The 16,962-nt window shown below is 41.4% G+C and overlaps 1 protein-coding gene across 4 annotated transcripts in view; it reads left to right on the plus strand.

The window, feature by feature from the left end:
- Positions 1–16,962, plus strand: part of arhgap21b (Rho GTPase activating protein 21b) — a 37,781-nt gene that overhangs the window by 11,303 nt on the left and 9,516 nt on the right. For 3 of the 4 annotated variants that reach the window (XM_079650054.1, XM_079650055.1, XM_079650056.1), the window contains exons 5-14: positions 2,892–2,984; positions 3,916–3,994; positions 4,078–4,132; positions 9,884–11,456; positions 14,357–14,503; positions 14,794–14,896; positions 15,006–15,051; positions 15,601–15,723; positions 15,828–16,127; positions 16,895–16,956. In XM_079650054.1, coding sequence (XP_079506180.1) covers positions 2,892–2,984; positions 3,916–3,994; positions 4,078–4,132; positions 9,884–11,456; positions 14,357–14,503; positions 14,794–14,896; positions 15,006–15,051; positions 15,601–15,723; positions 15,828–16,127; positions 16,895–16,956 — 2,581 coding nt within the window. Of the gene's footprint in view, positions 1–2,891; positions 2,985–3,915; positions 3,995–4,077; positions 4,133–8,380; positions 8,727–9,883; positions 11,457–14,356; positions 14,504–14,793; positions 14,897–15,005; positions 15,052–15,600; positions 15,724–15,827; positions 16,128–16,894; positions 16,957–16,962 lie in introns of those variants that run through there. The other variant, XM_079650057.1, reaches the window with a different exon arrangement.

Genomic DNA, 16,962 nt, shown 5'->3' on the forward strand with positions numbered 1-16,962 from the left:
AAAAACTAAAAAGCTGCAAAAGAACCTTTAGTCTTGAGCTTTGAGATCCGACCTATTAAGCAGGAGAATATTAAATAGTCCTGGGAGTTGCATAATCCTGAACAAAGGGGGTGTCAGGCGAAAAGCCAGAATTGGAAAAAAAAGAAAACCTGGGACGATTTCATTCCAGACTTGGCTCGCTTGGTCACAAAACCATAGAATACAAATGGGCAGAACTAGAGACGTAAATATTCGTGTATTTACAGATGTATTTTTGTTACTTATTGTGCTAATTTCCTGACCTACCTGTTTCTTATAAAGGCGTTGTGCGAACTGTTGCATGAAAGCAGAGAAAGGTTTTTGTAAGATAATGGAATTGGAGCTCAAGAGAGTGCTTTATTGAAACAAAGACCACGAGCATGTGGGACGTTTAGCTAGTATATCAATGTGGACTGATACACATTTCTTTTGATCCTGTATGTTTTGATGTGATGGGTCAGTAAGGTGCAGAGTCAATAGACACACCATTAAACTACTTCCAGGTGACACTTGGGAGTTTTTTTTAATTAACAGCAGGGTGTCAAAAACCAAGAACTCATAGGTATTTGTTGAATCAACAATAATGCCCCAAACCACTTTGTTTGTGGTTGTTAATGTCTAACAGTCTAAACCATTGGGGCAAAATGTAGACTTGACTTTGACCATTGCTTTGCTGAAAAGAGAAATGCCATCATTGTGTTGATCGCCATTTTGACCCAACTGATCATTCAGCTGAAGTGTTTTCTTATTCTGAAGCAATATGTGCCAAAACATTGATTTATGAATAAAACATTGGGTCAGATTTATGAGAGTGGCCCTGTTTTTCACTCCACATACTGGTCTTCAGCACCATCAATTCTCTTATTGTATTAGAGTCTCCTGCTTCTCAAGACAAAGCTCCTCTGTCACAACTCTGGGGTCAAGTTTGGGTGCACTTGTGATCTAATGTTCTCTTTTCAATGCTTCACTCTTTCACATCGAGCAAGGCCGTCTTTCACCTCAATCACGGCTGTAATTTAACCTGCCTTTAGCTGCAAGTGTTCATTGTACCACACAGGCAATGTTCAATTTTGAAGCGGCAAGACCTTTTGATGAATACCTTTTGTTGTGTGCTTGCTATTTTAAGTTAAACCTTTACTCGGCAATCTTTCTGCTGTATTCTTTTTTAAATAGTCTATCAATTTACAACAAATTCGCAATCTCCTGACTCTTAAATGAATTATGTTTTAACCAAGCCAACTGACTAAAATAGTAAAAGTAAATGGCAATGTTTTCATGCATTTGAACTAGAGTAACAAAGTTCTAGTTAATTGTAGGTACTGGTTTAGGAGCCAACAGCACTAGTTAGGTGGTGAGTTTGTGTTTGGTGTTTTGGGAGTGCTTCAGAATATAAATAATAACATTATATGCATTGCCCAGAGCAGCCTTGTTAATCAATACATCCTTTTATTTGGACTATAGAGTATCCATTGTATACTTAGCATGTATTAATTGAAAGTTGAAGAATAAATCAATATATGAGCACATGTACTTGGGGCTCCTTATATTATCTCATGTTCTTCAAGGTAGCAGAAGCAGTGACTTGTGTATATGAATATTAACCGTGGCTCTTGCAATACTTTATAAAGAGCTCCATTGTGTAGACATTGATGCACTTCTATAGTAAACCACCAGAGGGAGCATGTCTTGCTGCTGTAGCTGTATGGGACTATAAGAATGACATAATGTGAGTCCCCAGGATGTATTTCTGCATGCGTAATCTTGTGTCTGGAAAGTAAAAGATTAGGGGAATTGTGTGTGTGTGTGTGTGTGTGTGTGTGAGATTTTTAAAGGTTTACAGTTTACTGCTGATTATTATTGATTGATTCATCACTGAGTAATGTCAAGGAAACGGCTTGCTTCTCTCCCCGTTTAGCTTTTACATGGCTTGGACACAGATCATGTTCCTCATACATCCAGGAGTTGACACTTAAAATGGTTCACTCTCAACGCTCAATATGAATGATCTCACCAGGATGTTTTAACAACTTTTTAATTGATTTTTTTTAAACCATCACGCCTGTTTTCATGCTGGCCTTCCCCTTTAGTTTGTGAGCCACATTGCGCTGACTCACCAGAATGTTAACTACTGTTGAAGGATTTTAGCGCTTTGGCTGTGCCCAGAGCTATTTCTCAGTTTATAAGGAACGAGTGGGAGTTGTGCAGCTGAGCACACTGTCACTCTACCTTCTCCCAGTCTCTCTTTCTCTCACCCCCTTTCTTTTCTTTCCTTGGTTTTCTTCCCGGCAGCCATGCAGCTGCTAGGAGACAGGAGCAGCGTGAGCAAACAGGTTTCCTTGCTGCTTTCATCCACCTCCCTGAAACCACACCATTTCTCCACTTTGGAGATTTATTTTTCTGTGATCTAATTCATGATCAAGCCTTTTCAGAAACTGTTGGCCCAAACACATTCTGTTCTGCTTTCATCATTTAGATTCACATGCCTCCAGACCTTGTGACAAACCTCCCAGTTTTGCTCTCATGCTCATACACAATCATTTTCTCTTCTCACCTACATGTCGTGTAACCCCTACTTGTACTTTTACTGCTCAGTCAGGCTCACATTTGTAGGTTTAGTTTTGGTTGTTTTTCACGTTTCAAGTTCAGTACAGTGCTTCTTTTGCCATAATAATATTGGTATTTGGCGATTTCCTTTCTTCATTGTTTTAATTGTATAGATTTGTAACTACATCTTAAATATAACAATGCGCTGCTCTTTGCGTGGGAAATCTTCCTCTTGTTGACATTTTGTTTACTTTTCTAATTGTATGATTGTATGTGTTTGCACTATATTCTCGTTATGTGATGTATCATAACCTTGTTTTTGTCATCAGGGAGACAACGGAATAGGTTAGAACCAATGGACACCATTTTCGTGAAGCAAGTCAAAGAAGGTGGCCCTGCTCATGGAGCTGGGCTTTGCACAGGTACGTTTTAATGATCAAACCTTCATTAAACAAAACCTTCTAACATTTGATTCCAGGTGCTCCGAAGTCATGTCATTACAAGAAGCCTAATGAAATCCTGTAACTGATGTCATTGAGAGCAGGAATAACTTCCCCTATTCCCAGAACTGACGTTTAGAGCGTAATAAGAAAAGGGAACAAAAAAATGCAAGTAGTGCAGTTTGTAGTAGTTGCCTTACAGTGCTCTGCTGTAAAGCAACTAGAGATGCCAGTGATTATTCGAATATTCGTTACAGTCTCCGTAATCGAATATTATTTTTAAAAATCGATTTTATTTATATATTTTTTAATTATTATTTTTTTTTTTTCTGGCTTAGTTTCAACCAAAATATAGACTAATGCTAATAATAGTAATAGTATTAATAATTGTAAATGGCCATTGGTCACACCACCAGTTTGTTTTACTGTAAACTTGGAGGAAGCCTGCGTGCAGAGCAGACTGCTGCTGCAGCACGCTACACACCGCCCCGCCCCCACCCCCCCTCTCCCTCACACGTGCGACTAAAGATGAACGGCAGGTAAAAAGAGTTCAAGGAGCTGCATCATGTTGATGTTGGTTTATTTGTCGTTTATTTTGTTTGTACTGTTAAACATGTTCCAGTAAAGAAAACAACGGAATTCCTTTTGTCTGAGCAGCCAGGGCTGCCGAATAATCGATTTTGATCATGGTCAGTTTCTGGCAACCCTAAAAGCAATACAGGCCATGGAGTTGTAGGAAAGTGCTTTTTTGTGCTTCTCGATTAGGTATACCCCAATAATTTATGTTTAAGTGGACACTGGGAACATGGTAACTGTAGACGCCAACGTCAGGTGACAGCTCTCAATCTATACTACACCTTCTGTTACTAATAGCCTTACCACTGTTTTTAATATTTTTTAAAACATCTATTAGGTGATCGATTAGTGAAGGTGAATGGAGCAAGCATCATTGGGAAGGCTTATTGTGAGGTTATATCCTTGATCCAAGACAGGTGAGTTTTCAAATAAATTAGTGTGAATGATTCTGCTTACTCTGTGCATTTTCTGTTCTAAATCTCTTTGTGTTCCCCAACAGTGGTGACTTTCTTGAACTTTGTGTGATGCCAAAAGATGAGGATATACTTCAACTGGTAAGTTTCTCAAACATATTTTCAAAGTGGGATTCAAAAAATGAATATGGGTTGTTTTTAACAGAAATTACTCACTGTTTGTCCAGTCCCACAATCATTTCTGTGGGAAGCGGTGGCTGTGAGGTCGTGTGGTAGATGTTTCCTTGGAAAAGATGCTTAGCCCCATGTTGCTCCCCATGGCATGGCCAACGGTGTGTGAATGAGTCTGGATGTTAGCTTACTTGAGCAAACGGCACTGCTCTGTATGAATGAGGTGTGAATGGGTGAATGATGACTTGTAGAATATAAAGCGCTTTGAGGGCTCGTAAAGACTGGATAAAGCGCTATATCAATACAGTCCATTCACCATCGCACATAGCTGCTCTAGTTTAAGGAGTTCCTTTTGGGACAAGAGTCATGAGATGCAGACAGCTTGCATATCCCATGCCATAAGTTTTCTATCTAGGCCTCCTAATCAGGCCAAACTAAGCTGCCTGTCTGTGAAACTCCTCCTGAATGTCCCAGTGAAATGGCCTAATTTGACTTGTGCTAAAGACACAAAGGTAAAAATGTATTTAGCTAAAAGTCAATCGTCTTCAAATAGAAAAGACAAACATGAAACAGCTGAGTTGTAAAAAAAAGTTGTTGAGCTTATTTCTCTGTCTGCATTCGTAAGTATTCAACACACTCAGACGAAATGGACCAGCGTCACACATATTGGGCTACATGTGACAGCCTCAGTGGTAGCAAGAACATTCGTCAGATTTATTTTGTCATTGACTTATACATAAGTGTTACTTTGGGTGATGTGAGTCCGATTGATGTAGACATGGGATGGGCAACTTGGATGGTGGTGGGGGCCACATAATGTATGTACTGGCCACCAGGGGGCCGCAGATTCACTTGGAACACACACACACACACACACACACACACACACACACAGACACACACACACACAAATTCCAAGTGTTGTATGTAATTATTAACAAATATACTGAGTCTGACATTTTCATTGACATTTTTCAATCTTTCAGTGAACATTCTCTAATAAGCTCACTAAACAAATATCATTTCACAGACATTTAATTTAATTTTTACAAGTGGCATGGTTGTATTGAACAGGTTATTTAACAGTGGAATAAAACTATTGGAAAGCACGGAAAGTGTGTGTGCATTAAGATTAACCGTTAAGATGACATAAACATGAAGTCATGAACACTAACCCAGACATTAGTTGTCTAACTTGAACCTAGCTAAGACCCTTGTAGCCTGTCTCTGCATCAACACAGACACCTGTCAACCCGCACTCTGCTGTTCCTCAGATCCACTCCCCCTCCCTCCCGCTGACATTATGAATGAAAAGCGTATAGTAATCATAGATAACACGGCAGGGTCCGTGACAGTTTATTTTCATCTGATTTCAAATAAACAAAGTCTTGGTTTTTAGAATGTTAAACTCGTTTTGCCAAATTCAGATGATAAATACAACTTTTAAGCTTGTAAAGGCATAATTACAAGCGGTAACTTAATGTCACAGCAGGCATAACAACAGCCGGTGTTTCTTGTGAGGGTTTCCCCTGGAAACAAACACAATACACACAAACGCCTCACAGATTATTTTGCGGTATTTGGCTGCCGAAGGAAATCATGAACGCAGCTCGCGACGTAACTAGGAGTCTAGTGGACGGTATCAGTACTACAAGTAAAATCCATTTGCCAATCCCTGATGTAGACCATCAACCACCGTGTAGGACCTCCTTAACCATACCTCATTTAATAGAAACCAAACAATGAAATAGTTGTGCAACACACATCATGTTTTACTTTAAACTTCAGTGTAATCATCAGGTGATCTATACCGACATGTTCTTTCGATGATGAACGCTCTATTGATGCTTGCTTTCCCCAGAAGCAGTTTACTAATACAGTTGCTGCTTGTAACACATCAGAGTAGATCATTTATGTAAAGTGGAAATGACTCAACACAACAGCTCAAAATAGCTTCAGATGTGCCCATAAAAAGCAGAATACAAAATGGCTAAGCTTAAGACTATTGAACATATTCATCACTTAGAAGTAGAAAGGAAACATAGTAAAACAAGAAAAAGGTTTTGAAAATGTGTATTATTAATGTTATTACATGTTTTATTAATGTATTTGGTGGCTGTCACTTCTTACATATAAGCTGTGTATTTTCATCAATTCAGGCAGAGATTGTTATGTTCATTTTCATTCCAATTTCACTACATTAAAGTATTTCAGTCAATAATGCAGTAGCGGAATGGAGCAGTGTTTTGATTTTTTATAAAAAACAAAACATAATATAGGTAGATATACGTTTTATATTGTATGAATTGTCCTACTACGAAAGGCAATAATAATAGCTGTTTGGAATCTATAATCCTATTAGGGTTCACATCCTCTTCATTTGTCCTAACAGAGCACTCACTAAAACAGTTTGACGATTTTGTTTTCAAAACAGTTTGGATGCCCATCAAATGTTTGCAGTGCAGAGATGAGCCCTCACTTCAGATCATTAACCATTTATGCATGCTGCAAGCTGCTGTTAGCATTCTGCACATTCAGTATAGTGGAGATGCATTCATCTGTACCATATCTATAGCAAATACCCAAAGTGCTTTGTCAGGATGCTCCGGAATCTTCTCCCAGGGGCTCATTGTGATCTGACAGCCTCTTTAGGAATCATCTAATGAAAGAGCCTCACTGTTTGCTCTACCTGAAGTCTTCCCTTGTGGATACTTATATGTCCAGATTGAATCAACATTACTAAATTGATGGGTATTAGGTGAATTAATCATTTATAAGAATGCTATATATATATTTTATATTACTTTTAGTTACCGTAATTTTCGGACTATAAGCCGCGCCTTTTTTCCCATTTTTCGACGCTGCGGCTCATATAACGGTGCAGCTAATCTACGGATTTTTACAGCTAACGGCCACTAGGGGACCTCCTAAATCTATGGATTTTACCGGTTACAGTCCACCACCTTTAACTCTATGGGCTCTATGGCCGGTCCGCGCCCCCCACCTTTAAGCGGCGGGTTCCAGCAGGAAAAGCTGGAGGCCGGAAAAGAGTGAGACAGGTAGCGCGTAAAAGTAAAAGTGGAACCAAGAGTGGTACGAGAGACAGAACGAGAGCAAGACAGACAGACATTACGAGAGCGAGACAATTTGTCCCCGTACCACTGGTTGAAAACCACTGCTGTAGATCACTGCCGGTACGTGCGCTGGGAGCGCACCGTTTAAGTTTGAAAGTTGAAAAGTTTGTGTGTCTGAAACGCTATGTGATACAGTACAGTTTACACAGCACAGTACATGTTCTGTAGCTACTATTGCACTAAATGCTAACACTTGAATACGTTATGCAAATATGCAACTTGTTTGTTGAAATGTTAATAAATGGGAGTTTCCTCAAACAGCCATCTCTTTCCCGACAATCCCCTCTGTGCACGAACCCTTACATATGGTAATTAAACATTAAAACACCTGCGGCTTATAGTCGCGTGCGGCTTATATATGTACACATCATTCAATTTAGCTGCTGCGGCTTATATTCAGGTGCGCCTTATAGTCCGAAAATTACGGTACATATATCATTAGTGATGTAAACATGTAATATTGTTCACATCTATTATCAGTTCATTTTCTTTCTTTAGACAATTGAGGGTTACTCCACCCCTTCCCTGTTAGTTCCTCCTTCTCTTGCCATTTTCCCCTCTGTACCCATTCGCTCAGACCACTGTATCCTAAACGTGCGTTGTTAAAACACTGGCCACAGAATTGCGCCTTAAATGGCCAGCAGCCACACAAAAGAATATGAATATGCCGATGACGGTTGTCCATAAGAGCAAGAGGATTATGAGAGATGCTAGCAGGGTGACGTTTCACTGTGGGAGGCAGCACACTCTTACTGCTTGGAGACAGGCAGTAGTTGCTTAGCAAAGAGAGGGAGAGCGAGTACATCCAGGGAGCAAAAAAAGGGAGGGAACTGAATGCCGGTAAAGCAGAGGAAATACTGAGGAGGGAAAAAAAAATGGAACAGCATGAATGATGAGCTGAAAGCAGTAGATGAAATCAGCTGACTGCTCTGTGTTTAGAACAGGTTGATGCTAAGGGGAAAGGAGGGAGTAGGAAGGAGTGGGAGCGGGGGCCGTACCATCACAACTGAATGTATAATCAGCAGCTGCTGCTTCTGTCATGTGAGCAATAGCAGAGGGAGGGAGGGAGGGAGAGACTGGAGGCACCTTGTTCAGTTAGCGTAATATTCTGGCTGAAGATGGATAGAACCATGGAGACTTAACAGCAGCATGAGAGGCGAGCTTCTGCTCCTGCCACCTCATCCAGGACAGACTGGCACAGGGAGGTCGTAACGCCTCGACTACATCTCTGCTTCTTCATCCCTCTGTACTGCTGCTGCAGCTCCAGTATAATTTTAGCTTGTCAAGCCCTGTCATTGCTGTGGCTGTTTTCTCTTAAATAATGTGTGTTTTTTTGCTCTGCTGGCATCTTCTTCTCTCACTTGATTTCTTGACACTCTCATTTTAACATGCTGTAACGACAGCCTTTTTCTCTGGAAACTACTAATCTGGTAAGCAAACGGAACACTGGGTATCCACTTGACGTTTATATGTTGTGCTTGATGCATCGTTGTAAATTTGTCATGCATGTCGGCATCGTCGTTACATGATGTGTTTTCAGTTTTCTTTCATTATTTCCGTTGTGTTGCCGTGTTTTGTCAGCTGGTGATTCAGATGTGTAGAAATGGCTGATGCACTGTGCCTGCAGTACCTGTTAGATTGGGAACTCGAGTTGGCACCAAGCTGGCATTTTAGTGAAGCCTCGCCCGTTATTCATCCTCCATGCCAGATGTTATTAGTGTGATAAATGCCAGCGACCTCTGAACTTTGTTGCTTACTAAGGGAGGAACAGAGCCTGGCACTGATTGCTGTGGTACACACACAGCTTTATGTAAGATTGTAATATGACACCAGGTAGCAAGATCAAAGTCCTCCTACCTTTTACACGTCTTTTTCCTTGTTGTATTTGCAGTAGGTTACAAGTAGCGGACAAATATATGGAGGCTAAACAGCCCATAGAACGGTTTGATTGTATATTTATGGGAAATGATTTTAGTAGTATCTGTAGTAAAATAGTGAAGGCTTCCATTCCGTGAAGGATAATCAGGCAGGCTAAATATAGCACATATTCTATGAGGGATGGCGACCTCCTGTCTGTCTGAGCTTACAGTCCGTCAGTCTAAGGTGGGAGAATGAAGACACCTGTTATCATGTAGGGCATTCTTTAATGTACATTTTTACATTGTCATGTCTGTTAAAATATGTGGAGTGTTAGCTATTTGATTGTCTTTTCTAACATGTATTGATTCTTACACAATCTTTGCTGAAAATGTCAGTACAGGCTTAATATTGAACTCGTTACCTATTATACCAATACACATCTATCTTATGATGTTTTGAGCTATAAAAGGTTTTCATTTCTTCCACTAGCACTAGCACTCTAAATAAGGAGCAGATGAAGACCACTGACACCCCTGAACTGCTAACGCCTCCACTCACTCTTACTGCAACATGCACTGCCCACACACATGCATCCAGTCGCATTTGTAATATCACACTTGACTTCTCTGTAAGCATCTAGTAGCACATTGTTGAATATTACACACACACTTGCAAATGCAGCTTGTACTGTATCTATTGTAACTCTGCTTTGTCGCTCTGTCTCTAGGCCTACTCCCAGGATGCCTACATCCGTGGACGCAGCAGCTACAGTGGAAATGCCTGTCACATTCCTGACCCACCCCTAGTATGCTACCCCAGAGTAGACTGTAAGCCTACGGGCATGGCCCAGGCAACAGACTCAGCAGGGCAGGTCTGCCGAGGGCCAATAGCACCCACGGACCATGGGTACCGCAAGGAGATCACCGTGCCCCCATCTCCTCCTCCTCAATCGTACCCAAAAAGCCAGATGGCAGTGTGCATGCGCAATGACAGCGTGAGAACTGTGGTGGTTCCTCCTGAAGCAGCCCAAATGGGGCGCATGGGTCCAGCAAGTAGGATAGATTATATGGACCCTGTCTTTGTCAGGGGTAGGCCTGGGTCACTGGCCCAGTATTCTCACCCTCGAAAGACTGATGTCTATCCCAGTGGTCCAGTAATGGTTCAATATGGAGGTCATGCACCTCACTACCCAGGCAACAATCAAAACATTGATTGGCGCACATACCAAACGTACAGGGAGTACATTGACAACAAAGGAATCCATTCCCATGCTAGTCGGACTATCCAGGAGAGGCTCGACAATTTGCGAGCATCCGGTCAGGCCACCTTTGGCCCTACTCATCACATTCCCCGGGGGGACTGGGTCCCTAAAGAGATACGGCGGAGGAGTACCTCCCATGAACGCTCATACCAAGGACCTCCACCCCATTTTCAAGTGGCCCCACGCAGTGCTTCCCAGGACCGCATGAGCAGTGCAGAGAGAATGGGCAATACCAGGAACTGGCCACCTCGAAGCGTTTCCCAAGATGGCCTTATGCACAAAGCCCGGGCACGCTCAACAGACTATGTTGACCCGGCAGAGCTGGTTCGGCCCAATGAGAGGAGAGCAGGATACGGAAGGGGGGACCAAGGTACGAGGCCAAGCAGACAGTCTATCCCCAGACAAGCCATGCTCTACAGGCCTTCTGCTGGATACAGCGGTATCATGCGGGGGCCACATAACCCTTCTGTCTACTCTAAAGGACCAGATTCTCTTCAGACGAGATCTTCACCCATGATCTCAGAAAGAAACTCACATTTTGGAAAAAGCACCAGTGTTGAACATTCTCTTGTTGACCAAAGAGTTGCAGTCAAAGGAAATCATTGCGCCCACCCAACCCAACGAGGCCTGAGTAGGATCGGGGCTGATATGATGCAGGCAGTTGAGGCTGGCAGAGACGCAGCATTAGTCGGACAAAGGTCTTCTTCATGTTCCACACCAAAACAGATGCGTCAGAGACCTAGCATCCTCAAGCCACCCCACCCAGACTTCCAGAGCCAGGTCAACGGGCGGAGCCCCACAGACACTGGCGTCGTCCTAAGGGAGAAACCTCCGGCTGGAAAGAACCCCAGCCCTCTGCGGCACCCCTCCTACATCCTGGCTGTAAACGACGATGGACCAGACTCCACAGCAGATGTGGCGGCATGCTGGCTTCCAAACGATGCACGTCGAGAGATGCGGATGCGCCGCCTCGAGGAACAGTGCCACACCTCCTGCTCCAGCAACCTGGATGAGTCTCTGGACTCCATTCCATTCATCGGTAAGAGAGCAATCATTTGAAAGCCTTGCCGCCCAAAGTTGTCATGGCAACAGCAGAAATCCATAGTAACTTGTGGAAGACTGACAGTGTTGATACTGTAGCTAGATTAAAGGGCTTCACCATAGATGCTAGGCTAATAGAAACCAGTTTAAAAGAGATGGAGGAAATACTGACTCAGGAGACTGTAGACGGCTATAGTTTCATTGTTAATCTGATAGTGTCTTTTAGTGTGTGTCTTTACAGTGATGGACAGATGTTATATATAAATGCATCCATGTGGGAAGATGTTATTATGAATCAGGTTTGTGGCATTCAGAGAGGTTTTGTGGGATCAGCTTAACAGGCGCCGAATGAAGGATGACTTAAGCCTTTTGGAAAATATTGAATTTCTCCTCTTAATATATTGTTTTCTTGGATGGACTTTCTCTTCAGAATGGATTACTTTATGGTTCAGTGCTCCATAATGGATTTGTCGGGTGATTTAAATAGATGTCATCAACAGAAGTGAGCTGATGATGTTTTACCTCATACCCTTTCCAGAGGTTATCAAATAATTTACTTTAATATGCTTTGTATCAGGTTTTGGTAGTGGTGCCAGACATTTCTAAATCTAGTTTGAATTTTACAGCCAAGGTTTTTCAGTGAATGATTCTTGTTTTAGGGAATCTGGTGTAATCAGTTCAGCTGTCAGAAAAATACATAATTTATAGGAACTCTCCGCATGTTTATATTTGTGCCTTGATGAGAATAAAGCTACAATTACAATGCTGCTGGCAAGCCTGAGTGGTGTAAAGTTGGAAAATGTTGAAGAAAATATGTGTGTGGATACTTATTTTCTCTGTTTGACTTTCTCCATCTGTCTTTTTTTATGTAATATGTATTGTGTATATTTGGCTGTCCGTCTGTCGGTCATCCATTTAATCAAAGGTAATCATTGATTTTTCTTAGGTCTTTGTGTTACTTGAAAGTAACAAAATAAAAGACCCAAGTCAGCATATTGTTGGTGGCTTTCAACGTCTGCTCCACCTATATTTTGAAAGAACATAAAGGAAACATTTTGTTCTAAGCAGGTGCACTGTATGGAGAAACTAGGCCACAGGCAGCGACAGCACTGCTAGGTGTTAGTTTGACCCCTGGGAAAAGAGTTCTGCGTTACAATTGGGTCTTTTGAAGCCATTCAGGGAAAAAAGAATCTAACATATGTTGCAAAATAAGTTTTACTGAAAAAGTAGTTCCCTTGGGGTTCTACTGAAGCCCTCTTTCCCACTGGAGATACAAATAAAAACACTAACACTTATCATCTGGCTTTTGACTTTAGTGGAGAAACTTACAAACATCAACTCCAAGGACAAATTACTCGGCAGTAATCACACACATCTATGGTTTCAGCTCTGATATAAATGTATATAGGTAAAATCTACTAGGATTGTTATTATTTATTTACAAAACATACAATTAAATGCTCTTTCAAAGATACCAGACTATATTGACAAAAACTGAAACCCAAAAACTGAAACCCAACGAGGCCTGAGTAGGAGAAGTCCGTGAAGTTGAACGTGACACACCAGAAAAAAACGGAATGGCATACTACTCTGGCAGTGGGAAAAGAGTCAATTCCCATTCTATATCCCCCTCGTTCAAAAGAAAACCTGCATATGCGCACTCATTTTAGTATGAACAAGGGTATTGTTTATTGTCCAAGCCATTTATTTAGATAAGGATGGGCGGGAGGAATTCCTTCAGTACGTAGTTATCAATGAGGTCCCTAAACTTTAAGGCTTAGCAACAGTGTCTGGCTGTTCCTTCAGCGGTCCCTATAACATTGGTTGGCCAGGTGCAGGTACAGACAAAGCAGGCAGTGACAGTGATGATGCCGAAACACCGCTGGGACTGGTGCCCCAGCCCAGCAGAACACTGCCGTGATTGTGTAAGCGTCTGGGCCTCCATCAATGCCCTGTTTCAAAGCCCTCTGGGTGGTGATCAGCCCAATAGCCCAATCCATCATAGGCAGGTCATATATATTTTACCTTCTTTGGACGACAATGGCTGTTATGATGGAAGCAAGGTTGATCCTTTAATTGTCAGTTTAATCGTTTTTTAACCATGCAGCCTAATTTTGGATATACGTTTTAACACCTTTAATTATCCAAGTGTGAGAGTTTTTGAACAAAAGACGTTCCGTGGAGTTGCCGATAAAACCGTCTTTACTTGGGTGTTGCTATAGCAAGCTGCTTAGTGTAGGCCTGTCAGCAGAGCGAGCATTAAACCATGAAAGGACCCAATTGGTTAGTTTTGCTGCATTTTGCCTCTGCAAGCTATCTGCATGCATTGGAGTCCTAAAGGTTTGTTGTATAGTCTTTGATGTCTGGGAGGTATGGCAGAATGGAGTGGTCATCTTATCTTTCGTAGAGAGTAGATAAACATGAAAGACTTGTCAGGTACTTAATGATGTGTATTAGTGATGGGCAGATGTTTATTAAGATCGCCTATCTGGCCTTGTTTGTAAGATGGTGACATCCTTTTTGCCATGCCCCGTTTCAGAGTTGGGAACACTCTGGAACTAGGACAGTTGCTTTTAAATGTAGCTCCAAAAACCCCTCCGCTGCAGAGAACAGTTACAGGAGTGGGCAGTACTCAAGTGTTAAGAACTTTCTATCCCCGGAAGAAACTTGTCAGAAGATGATCCATTCTGATTCTCAGCTTTGGTGTGGCACGTTATCGACGGGAGTCACAGGAACACTGTTTTACATCTTTCCTAGATCCCACTGATGGTGTTTAGCAACGTTTTATGTGGATGTTAGGGACACATATTAAGAGCAGTAAAAAGGGTAGTTGCTTGTGCCACAACATCTAAATCTAGTCTCTGTGCTTACTCTGAATATTTGTTATTATTATTGTAGATGAGCCAATCAGCCCCAGTGTGGACCGGGAGGCCGCTCCCATTCCACCCTCCGCTGTGATATCTGTCGCACAATCCATAACTACAGGCCCCTCTTCTCCAGACTCACCGTGCCCTCCTATTCGCCGACAGCTGTCACATGACCAAGGTAAACAGATTGGGTTGGTTTATGTCAATCAAGGCTTTGCTTTACAGAATGCCTTTTTGGAAAAGGAAATGACTGAGATTTAAGATTCATTTTTTTCCATGAATTTATCTCAGTGAATACAATCTTTTCTAACTTTGGTTTTTAACGTTTATACAACATGAATAACGATTGAAACATTTTCTCATTAACTTTAACCAATAACAATTACATTTGCTTTTTACATGTAACTAGTTACTTCTCAATACTGGTTAAAATAAATATTGACATGTGTTTTTTTTTTGACTGTATAGAGTCCCTGAGAAGTGCTTTACTGGAGTCTGATACAGCCAGTAAAACAGAGCGGTCCAAATCCTACGATGAGGGTCTGGACACCTACCAGGACGAGGGCAGAAGGTCAGTGCATACTAGGATTAGGCCATTGCTCGCATTTTATTCTCATTTTATTGGATCTGTCTGACCTTGTCTCTGACTTGAATTGTGAATGTTTCTGTTACTTTTTTAGGAGATCTTCCAGTAAGAATATGCCAAGTTTTAGGGGCCTGAGGAAGGTAACCAACTATTTTATTTCTCACAGCACGCTAGATTTGATGTCATTATGCATTAGATTTTTTATTATTTGCTCAGAATTGTCATTGAAATGCACCTGAAATGTCCAGCTTGCTTGCAGTCTATAAAAGCATTTGCAAATTAAAATGAAAACTGTAATTTTCTTCAAACATTTAAACTTGAAACTCATGACATTTTAACAAATGTGTATTTTACTGTAAAAATGTGTCAACATATGGAATTTGTTGCTAAATATATCAGCCCTTTTTATGTTCTCATTCATTTAAAGAAGTGCGTTAATCTCCTGGATTTAGTGTCCCCCTCTCAGTTTACCCTCTCTGGCTTCCTTGGGAAGATTTTTGAGACAAAGATGTTTAAATGTGTTATTTATAAGGATGTCCCGATGACCATGTAACTTTGACTTCCCAAGTTTAATTAGCCTAGAATTTCTTAAAGCCTCTAGTCTTCCTCTCTCACTCCCCCAATTTGTTATGTCACACTGAACTGTGTACCAACAATGAGTAAAACGCGTCATTAATCCACGCTTTCAGGCTCTGGACGGTAATAAATCTTCTGATTCTGGATCTCGAAGGGATTCGTCCGCTGATATCTTTGTTGATTCCACAAGAGAAGGGTTCCTCAATTTCAGGCAACTTAGTACAGATAAAAATAAGGTATGCCTTTTATACACCTGCCTTCATTTATCAGCAATATATTACTAATGTTTTGTTTTGTGTTTTGTAACGTGTAAGTATCTCTTGTCTCCGTGCCTCTGCAGCGTGTTGGTGGAGGAATGAGATCATGGAAGCCGATGTATGGTGTTTTGAAAGGTTACATCCTAACCCTCTACAAGGACAGGAAGGATGCACAGTCTCATGCTTCGACGCCATCGGACGAGGAACCACTGCGAATCAGCATCAAGGCCTGTCTGATTGACATCTCCTACAGCGACACACGACGCAAGAATGTGCTGCGACTCACCACCTCGGACTGCGAGTATTTGTTCCAGGCAGAGGGAAGAGACGACATGCTGCACTGGATCAGAGTCATTCAGGAAAACAGTAACCCCGATGAAGAGGTGCGTTCTAGCAAGGAAACACGTTTACAACCACATGATGATCGCTCATAGTATCACCTCCAGCTAAAATGATGGAAGTCTTGAGAAATGTAAACCCTATAGGCAAGATATTCATCCTCTCAGAAAGTGAAATGTGCTCAGGGCACTGCATGGCACTTGTTGTTTAGAGTTACATGAACAAAACAAGGAACCAGACTATACCGTAGTTTTGTAGAAATTCCAGGGGCACCAATCACTTTGCAATAAAGTGTAATTAGAAACTTACTTACTTACAAATACAGGTAGCTTTGCTTGTGGTGTGAGGGAAACATTTCAGACTGAGCCAAGCTGTAAGCTGCTTTTCAGCCAGACCTCATTTACTGAAAACTCCTGAAAAGAATTCATTTATCTGAGAAGGAGGTCTTAGAGCACATGGAAGCAAGGGAGAATCAAATGTACATATTGCAGTACTTGTTGTAGTAAACAATGCACTTTTATCAGCATTGCCCTTTCCCCCCCCCCACTGATCTCAACATTAAATCCATTCATAATGTGGAATATTTATATAAAGACTCCTGATAACATTTCTTTATCCAATCATGTTATAAAATGACATTCAAGGCTTACTATAGGGAATGATTTTGTTGGATTAACAAGGAATATCAAGTAATTAACAATTGTTTACTGATATTAAAAGTAAATTGACCTGTTTTTAATTTAGAATAAATAGTTTTAAAAGTGTACTTTATATGACGACTGTCCCTAATGTTTGTCTGCTGTCTTTACAGAATGCTGCTGTAACAAGTCAGGACCTGATCAGTCGAAAGATCAAAGAATACAACATGATGAGGTATGC

The sequence above is a fragment of the Notothenia rossii genome (genome assembly GCF_949606895.1).
Source record: "Notothenia rossii genome assembly, chromosome: 9".
Classification (NCBI taxonomy): domain Eukaryota; kingdom Metazoa; phylum Chordata; class Actinopteri; order Perciformes; family Nototheniidae; genus Notothenia; species Notothenia rossii.